At 43.3% G+C, this 9,426-nt stretch overlaps 1 protein-coding gene across 4 annotated transcripts in view; it reads right to left on the bottom strand.

Moving 5' to 3' along the window:
* Window positions 1–5,472: 5,472 nt before the first annotated feature.
* Window positions 5,473–9,426, bottom strand: part of RBM6 (RNA binding motif protein 6) — a 105,286-nt gene continuing 101,332 nt past the window's right edge. For all 4 annotated transcript variants that reach the window (XM_061196842.1, XM_061196844.1, XM_061196843.1 and 1 more), the window contains 3 exons: window positions 9,174–9,271; window positions 6,481–6,610; window positions 5,473–5,720 (listed from right to left, as the gene is read on the bottom strand). In XM_061196842.1, coding sequence (XP_061052825.1) covers window positions 5,595–5,720; window positions 6,481–6,610; window positions 9,174–9,271 — 354 coding nt within the window. In that variant the 3' untranslated portion in view covers window positions 5,473–5,594. The remainder of the gene's footprint in view (window positions 5,721–6,480; window positions 6,611–9,173; window positions 9,272–9,426) is intronic.

The raw sequence follows: 9,426 nt of genomic DNA, 5'->3' as shown, positions 1-9,426 counted from the left end.
GCAGGCTCCATAGTTGTGGCACACAGGCCCCTTAGTTGCGGCACGTGGGCTCCTTAGTTGTGGCATGCGAACTCTTAGTTGCGGCACGCATGTGAGATCTAGTTCCCTGACCAGGGATTGAACCCGGGCCCCCTGCATTGGGACCGTGGAGTGGAGTCTTAACCACTGCGCCACCAGGAAGTCCTTCCAGGGTTAATTTAACAGTTACTACTTGGCTGTCTAATACAATCTCAAAATTAACACAGCCAAAAACCAACCTTGTCTCCTTCACAGCCTTCCCCACCCCATAGTTAGCAACCCCCTGCTTCCAGTTACTCAGGACAAAAACTTTGGAGTCATCCATGACTCCTTTTTCCTCGCACTCAATCTATCAGCAAATCCTGTTGACTCTACCTTTAAACTATATCTTGGATCTGACCACTTCTAGCTGGCTCAACTGCCGTTCACTTAGTTAAAGCTATTATCACTGTCCTTGTTTTAGAGAGACAGTAGGTCACACTAAAATGTCACACTATAGGTTCCAAACTATAGTGGTGGAACTGGGATTTGAACTAGTAAGTTTGAGTCCACGCCCTCATTCACTAGAATGTAAACTCCAGAAGGGGAGGGACTTTTGTCTGTTTAGTTCACTACTATATCCCCAGTGCCTCTACTGCTGCCAGGCACATGGTATGCACTCAGTAAATATTTGTTGAATGAACAAATGAATCCACTACCAAAGCTGAAAGTGCAACATTTGTGGCAGAAAGAACCAGGGATCCTTCAGCAATTCAGAGAGAGATATTTTGGACCCTCACTCATCAGTCAAATGGTGGTATTTCTATGTATCCAGTTTGCATAACTTGCCCACTGGCATTATTTATAGATATAGATTTAGTGGAACTGATTTTTCAGGTCACATATACAGATTGAATAATTAGACCATGACAAGGCAGAGGAAGATATTAGATGTGGAAAATCACACTTATACTCTTTTCTTTCTGGATAAAAAGAAATCTTTTAAGAATAAGTAGAAGGGGGATTTCCCTGGTGGTCCAGTGGTAAAGAATCCACCTTCCGGGCTTCCCTGGTGGCGCAGTGGTTGGGAGTCCGCCTGCCAATGCAGGGGACACGGGTTCGAGCCCTGGTCCGGGAAGATCCCACATACCGCAGAGCAGCTGGGCCCGTGAGCCACAATTACTGAGCCTGCGCGTCTGGAGCCTGTGCTCCGCAGCAAGAGAGGCCGACGATAGTGAGAGGTCCGCGCACTGCGATGAAGAGTGGCCCCCACTTGCCACAACTGGAGAAAGCCCTCGCACAGAAACGAAGACCCAACACAGCCATAAATAAATAAATAAATAAAAATTAAAAAAAAAAAAAAAAAAAGAATCCACCTTCCAATGCAGGGGATGTGGGTCCGTTCCCTGGTCAGGGAACTAAGATCCCACATGCCACAGGGTAACTAAGCCCGCACGCCGCAACGATTGAGCTCGCGCGCCTCAACTAGAGCCCGCGTGCCACAAACTACAGAGCCCACGTGCCCTGGAGCCCGCACGCCAGAACTAGAGAGAGAAAACCCACGCGCCGCAATGAAAGATCCCACGTGCCGAAACTAAGACCCAACGGCAGCCAAAAAATAAATTAATAAAATAAAATAAAAATAAAGAAAAAAAAAGAATAAGTAGAAGGACGTCAAAGAGATTTCAAACCAGAAGCTTCAGATATACTGGAAAATCTTTTCCTTGGAAAAGCATCTTTAAACATTTTCTAACTATGGCTTATCCTTCTACGTCGAGGGCATTAAGTGACTGACACTGGAAACTCTTTGGATAATTAAAAACATGACAATAGATGGAAAGGTAGGAATCTCTGGATTTTAGAATAATGGGTAACTTGTTTCTCTCTCTCCTCATCTCTATTTCTATCTTCCTATCTATCTACCTACCTACCTACCTATGTCTGTTCGGGCTGCTATAACAAAATACCACAGACTGGGTAGCTTGTAAACAACAGAAAATTTTTTCTTACAGTTCCGGAGGCTGCGAAGTCCAAGATCAAGGTGCCAGCATGGTTGGGTGAGAGCCCTCTTCCGGGCTGCAAACTTCTTGTTGTATATTCACATGGTGAAAGGGTCTAGGGAGTTCTGTGGGATCTCTTTTATAAGAGCACTAATCTCAGTTATGACAGCTCTGTCTTGATGACCTAATCACTTCCCAAAGGCTTCACCTACTAATACCATCACCTTTGGGGTTTAGGTGTTGGTGGTGGTTGGGGGGAACACAAGCATTCAGACCATAGACTACCTACACACACATATTTTTCTACATTTTCATATGTATGTATGTATCTGTATATAATATCCAACTTATGGGGGAGTGTATATATATGTATATATATACACACATATTATATATGTAAAACTTTTATCATCAGAATAAAGTAAATGTATGTGACCCTCAGAACTCCAATATTAGTTTAATGATATTTAAAACTTAAATATAGATGGGTCATTGCAAACCCTGCAATGGATAATGCAGATGCCGAGAACCCAGAACTTGCTAGACTTAATGGTCACTAGAAGTCTGCTCATTTCCAAAGCAGTTAAACAAGCACTTCTGAGCATCCCTGAGGTGCCTGCTGGGCTGGGCTTGTCACCAGCCATAAAAGCTATATAGCTGTTCATAAATGGTACAAAATCATTCTTAAATACTTGAAGGAGGTGTCTAGAAAAAAAGATGGATTCCACCAGAGCGAAATGCCATCCTCAAAATTCTCTGGTAGCTGACCTTCTTTGTGGACACTACCCTGTTGAGTTCCAGAGCTGTGCCCCCAAAGGCCTGTCTGGCAGCTGATGCGACTCTGGAAAAGTTTAACAAGTTCCTGGCTAATTAAGGAAAACAAAGACAACAGAATGAGTTGGTTTTTTGTTTTAAAGAAAGCACAGATGTTCAATATAGAATAGAAGACAGTCCTTTAAGTTTGCCTTTACTACTTTTTTGATGGGGGAAAAAAAAAGTTCTCTTAATGAAACGATCTTAGGTCTTTTTCTTTTTCTTAATTTCTCACCAGTTGACAAAAGAATAGAAACTAGTTCACATGTTTTGGTCCCAGGCTGGGAACTACTGCTTTAGAATGAGTAAAAAGGCACATGTGGGGGGAAAAAAAAAAAGACTTATGTGAGAACTCTTGCCTATACCAAGAAACCAAAATAATTTGTCAGAGATGGGCTTAAACTGAGAGAGATATGCAATCAAAACTTAATTCAACAAGTATTTACCATAGACCTATGAGTTCATTATTCACTCATTTATTGGGTGCCAACTGTGTTAGGCCCTGGGCCAGGCCCTAGGGATATAGTAGTGAAGAAAATTACCCAAGATCTCTGCCCTTATGTAGCTGGCATTCTGATCAGAGGCCTCAGGGAACCTCCTAGGGACATCTTAGGGTGACACACTTTTCACACCCATTCCGAGTATCATACAATACCCAAAGTACTGCTTTGAAAATGTATGAAATACTTTAGACCTTATTTCCAACCATAAAATTTCCACTAAAGTGGCAAAATAAAACCAGAAGACAAACCAAAACAAAACTAGGCAGTGGCCTAAACTAGTCCGGAGGTCTGAGTTTAAACACATCAGAGAAGATGCTGCTGCCACCAAATGAGAATTAAGTCCATGTCATACCATCCCAGTAGCTTGCTATACTTCTCCCTTGCATCTCTTGTCACATCAGAAATTGTGCAACGTCCATCTTCCCCAGAGGACTGAGTCCCATGGTCACAGAGACCCACACTGATCTTGCTATAAGCCCCAGTGACAAGTAAAGTAGGCTTTCAAAACATTCAATGACCACTTAATAACTTGATGATGCTACTGCTGGGCAGCCAATAACCTGGGTCAACCAAGTAGCCTCTACAGGATCTTCAATACTGAAGCATTGGATGTGTTTCACAGCTCAGGTTAGGCCAAACAGGGTGACACAAATTTAGGAGGAAAACCTAGTCTGACCAGTTCAGGACAAACTTGGAAACTTCCAAAAAATGTTTTGACCTATTCAGTGAAGGTCAGACAGAGAGTAATTGGACACACCATAGATGCGCCTGCAGACCATCAGTTAGACCAGAAGGGCTCTTGGAGTACATCTGTCTGGGGCTGAAAGATCCAAATAGCCCATCTTCTAAAATGCTGCACTAGTGGTAGCAAGGCCCAGAACTAGGGGCTTTTGATCCCTAAGCCAATGTACTCCTGTTTTCCTTTTTTGGAGGGGTAAAAAGATATATTAAAGATTAAGAGAAAGGGATTATATTTGGACACAGCATGACAAACAATTTAAATTCACATTTACCATTCCTGTTGCTAGAAATGTTTTCTCCTTGGTATACTCCCACCTCTCCTTACCTCTCCCACCCCTCACTGCTCATCCTCTCCAAAATGCCAATACCCCCACTCAATTTTTACAAAACCCTCCTTGGTCCTGCCTTATGCATCCAGACTATGTCGTTAGACCAAGGGTTGGGAAAAACCACCACCCCTGGGCCAATTCTGGCCTGTGACCTGTTTTTGTAAATAAAGTTTTATTGGACCACAGCCAAAATCACTTGTGTATTGCCTGTGGCTGCTTTCTTACTACAAAAGAGCTGAGTAGTTGCAACAGAGATCATATGACCTATAATATGAAGTCTAAAATATTGATTCTCTGGCTCTTTACAGAAAAGTTTACAAACCCCCACCTTATACAATCAAGATGTTCTTCGAAACATGCAGTTCTAAGAAACATTCTTCCCCTGAGATACCTGAAAAGTGCAATTCCTAGTACCATATGTTCCCTTGAGAAATTACTTTTTAAAGTTTTAATAGGTGCATAGGATATAGCAGTCCTTTTAACTACAAAGAATTAAAAACACACAAAAAACTCACTTTTGAAGCAAATTCTGTGAAATGGTATGAGTGATATGGTGGGCAATAAAGATTTGAAAGAGGGCAGACATCTCTTTGGAGAGTTCTAGCCATGGAGGAAAGGAAAAGCTGGGGCAGTGGCTGGAGAGAAGTGGTAATTCTTATTATGCCAACTTGCTGTGGTGACCACAATGTGTGAAGCAGTGAACACCCAGCAGACACTCAGAAAAAGAGCTGTCACAACACTGCCTCCCCCCGTCCCCCAACAAAGTCAGGACTTCTGAAGGTCTAATGACTAGTAAACCAACATATGGAAATATGTTCAGCCTTAGCAGTTACAATAATGAGTGATGCTATTTTCACTGATTATGAAAATAATTTTTAAAAATCTGACAGTATTCATACAAGCCAGAGTTCAAAGGTCACTGCAACCAGTCCACTCACACTGATAGCAGGCACTGTTCCAGGGCTCACTACAGCCCTTGTTGCCATTTCAGCGTCACCTCAAATGGACCCACACCAAGGGACTCTCTTCCTCCTACCATTAGCCCCACCCCCCCCACCCATGGGAGAAAAATTTAACCACCAAAAGAAGTCACATTGAAAAAAAGTTTATTTAAAAAAGTTCTAGCAGCAAGAACAGTAACAAAACAAAAGGAGAGACGGGACAAACAAAACAAGAAGGAGGCTGTGTCCTGTGGGACTTGTCTCCACTCTTTAATCGAGTTCTTTATACCGAGCAAACATGACTCTTCGCACAGCGTCTCGGTAAGTCTCATTGGACTGTCTCTTGCTGGTTCTTCCTGGAGCTCCCACATTGGGACCCCTCATCCGGCTTTCAGTCTGTAAAACAAAGACAAACAATGAAGTGGGCTCTATGAATTAATCAGCCTCAGGGCTGGTCTTTGACTATAAGCATTTCTGGACTAGCAAGGAGAAGGATATAGGAGAATTTTTAAAGAATGCTTAATTAATAAACAAACACTCAAGATGAATAAGGAGGGTGGCGATGCCATGATTTCAGGATACAGGATCCAACACCAGAAATGTGAGAAGCCAATCTCCTATATGTGGCATTTTCAGACAGGGACTAAGACAACACAAAATGGACAGGGGTCCCTCTTATCACCTTTTCTATGTTCTCTTCTTTTCCTTAAACATGAGGGGTGAGGCCCTTCATGGGACCCAGGACTAACTTCATGCTCCTCAAATTTTAGCCATCAAAGACCTCTAACGACAATTCCTCTCTGAGATGCCTTTGTACCTTTTATTGCTGGTTCCCTGGTTCTTTTCACCAAATGATTCTTCAATCTCAAACTGCCTGATTCCCACACTGCCCCATGTCTTACTCTGTGTAAGAGTGAAATCAGCCCCATTCCAAATTCTCTCTCCCCTTCCCATCGCCAATCAAACAGCAAAGAGCCTAGCATGCCTAGCTACAACCCAGTATCAAGACTGACAGGCTTCTCAGCTCTCACGTTCTTTGCCAGCAGTGGTGAAAGCCCAGCTAATAGGCAAGGACATAGCTCTGGGCCACAGAATGAGAGGAAACTAAGTATATGCCAGGTTCATGCCACCCCTAACAAGATGGAAACCATTTCACCTCCTCTGCTGAAGCCAATCCAGGATGGCCAAATCCGAGGCCTGCCCCCTTCCTCCAGCCAGTGGCCTGTTGGACACAGCCTCCTTTGCTGCTATTGTCGATGCTTTCTTTACCAACGGGCTTACGATCACTGCAAAAGAAGCATATATACTTAGACACCAGCACTTTCAAAGTGACATGCTTGTGAGCCCAATAAAAACCTCTGTCCTCTTGATTCAAATTTGCCACCTCTTAAGAATATTAAACAGTATCTTTGAGTGCCTGCTATCTATGAAACCGGCTTTGTCCTGGGGATACAGAGATGACCAAGACCTGACCCTGTTCATGGGGAAGGATGTGAGAAGGATAATATGTCAACAGATGCTTACAGCACATTGAAGAGCTCAGCCATGGATGTAGCAACAGTATATATCTACTATGGAAACACGAACAGGGAACACAAACCTGAAGGGGCATCACCAAAAAGGAGGAATTCTAACAGGAGGGTATACCTGAACCGGGTCTTAACAAATGAGGAGCTTATGAGCTAGAAAAAGCATGGGAGGAAAGGAGGACACAAGCAAGGAGAAGTGAAAGAATACAATTTGTCCAGAAGAAGAGTGGCAGGAATTGACAAAAGGCTGCTTGAGCCAGACTGTGAAAAGCCTTGAACATCATGCTAAATCATGACTCTGTACTTCATACTTCAGGCAAAGAATCTCTAGAACCCAGGCCTCCCTTTAGGCAAGGTATATGTTCACAAAAAGGCTAGTTTTAGGAGATTTCTGTTTATAAAGGTCATTTTGGTGGTAGGGTAGAGAATGGACAGAAGACTGAAGAGCAAAGATGGAAAGTAAGCAGTCCAGTTTGGAGGTGAGCTAGGAATTGGGGCAAGGCTTAATTACGGATCTGGCCTCTAACGATACAGAGGATAAAGGAGGGAGATTGGGACAGACCAGGTAGACCATGATGCGATGATGTTACTACTCTGAAATAGGAATACAGCAGGTTTAGCAGGACTGGACTAGAGAATAATGTGGAATATAATATTGAGTAATTGTTTAGTGTGAGGAGGCTGAGAAGCGGCCAAGAGGATATGCCCAGAAGGTAAACAGAAATAATGATTTTGAGCTCAGAAAACAGAAATGACTTGAGATGGAGCCATAGGACTTGTTAGCCTGTGAGTGGTGGCTAAAGCCTTGGGTACCGTAGGCAGTCCAAGTCAAGAGGATGGAGGAGCAAGAATAAAGGAAAACTGAGGGCAGAGTCCTGGAGAATATCCGGAATTACCCAGAAAAGGAAGAGGAGCAGGAGAGAAGACTTAGAAGGAGGAGAGCCAGTAGAATGTGGTGTGATGGGTGCTGAAAATAGAGAGGCATCTCTTTCTACACCCAGCTACACCCAACTGACTCAGGGCTAAGGTGCTCTTCCTCCTCCTGGCTGACTCCTTCAGTTTTGTCATCGTTCAGTGTATTTCAAATTGCAGAGAATGACCCAATGGGATGCTACATTGATTAAGTGGTCCCAACTTAGCACTTCTTACAAATACGAATAGAATAGACTAAAATAAAAATACCAGTGTTTATTGCACAGTAAGGAAGTATTTTTCATGAAGATTTCTTTTTCAGTTATTTACACACACACACATATTCTGGGCCATGATTCAAAATAATCTCTTATTGAGGGCTGTGAACAAATAAGTTGGAATGCCAGAGCCCCAGACCCCATCTAGACTTCTTAGGGGCCTTTCTCCATCAATCATCTCCCCTTTCCCCACAGGCATACTCTACCCTGGCTACTAGTTCTTTTGCTTACCAATGTAGAGACTTGTTCAAGTTTCACTAGATCAATACCCTGCTTAAAATCATTTCATAACCTCCCACTGCCCTAAGACAAAGTCTTAGCAAGGCGTTCAAGGAGCATGAACTTCACGAACGGGACTGTGTCTGTTGAGCCAGCCTCATCTCCTTGTCACTCAAGCACTTATCTTCAGTGTTCAGCCCATCAAGCTACTTACAACTTCTCAAATGCATCATGACCTCTCTCTCTTTCATCCATGAAGCATGCAGTTCCCTCCAATTGAAATGCCCTCCCCTTCTCCACCGGATTTCTGTGTCTGCCCTACAAGACAAAGTATCACCTAAGCCTTCCTATTCTCTGTTCAGACAGTCAAGGATAATACGTGTCTTGTCCACATGAATATTCCTTGCCCTTGGTGCAGTATCTGTACATAGTGGGCTATCAGCAAATTCTGTATAACTCTGGACTCACGACTTGGGAGCTCTCTGACCAGAAACAAGCACAGGAAGCTAGAGATCATATATCTCTATCAGCAGCCAACCACTTACTTATTCAGCACCTAATGTGTGAGAATGGAGGTTCCCTAGAGAAAAAAGTCCAAGAGTGTGACGTTCTTATCAGGCTAATACGGAGGTATAGCATTACTGATGAGGAGAGAAAGGGTTCCCAACTATAGCCACTCCAGTCCTGGTTTTGAGCAGCTAAGCAGCCAGTGATTCTTACATGCAAACGTACATTCCCTGTGTTAAGACAGGTGGTAAAAAGGCTGGGGTGAACTTCATGCTCAAGAGTTCAGACAGAACCTGCTCCCGATAACCTCACTCCCCGAGAGAGAAAAAGGCAGCATGCTGGAGAAAGTGATGGTTTCATCATTAGGCTTGAGACCTAGGCTGAGTGAAGAGTTTCTAGCTTACCTGTCAGTTTCCCTGGAGTATTTAATTCGTTTCCTTTCTGGAGAATCAAAAGATTGGAGCTTTTCCCTGCGATCATTTCCTCTTTCTTTAAACCTTCCCTGTTGGTAAGCAGAAGAACAGATCTGAGACTCCCATCTGAGGGGGTGGGAGAGTGCGAAAGCTTCACTTTATCCCCGATATTTCTTCTAATGTGAAGGGATTCAACTGGTAACTCCTGGAATCTCTCATTCCTTTAAACATTCTTCTTGAGGAA

This window comes from Eubalaena glacialis, chromosome 7 (genome assembly GCF_028564815.1).
Source record: "Eubalaena glacialis isolate mEubGla1 chromosome 7, mEubGla1.1.hap2.+ XY, whole genome shotgun sequence".
NCBI lineage: Eukaryota > Metazoa > Chordata > Mammalia > Artiodactyla > Balaenidae > Eubalaena > Eubalaena glacialis.
Note: the sequence above shows the minus strand (reverse complement) of the source record. Positions and strands in the feature narration are given on the sequence as shown.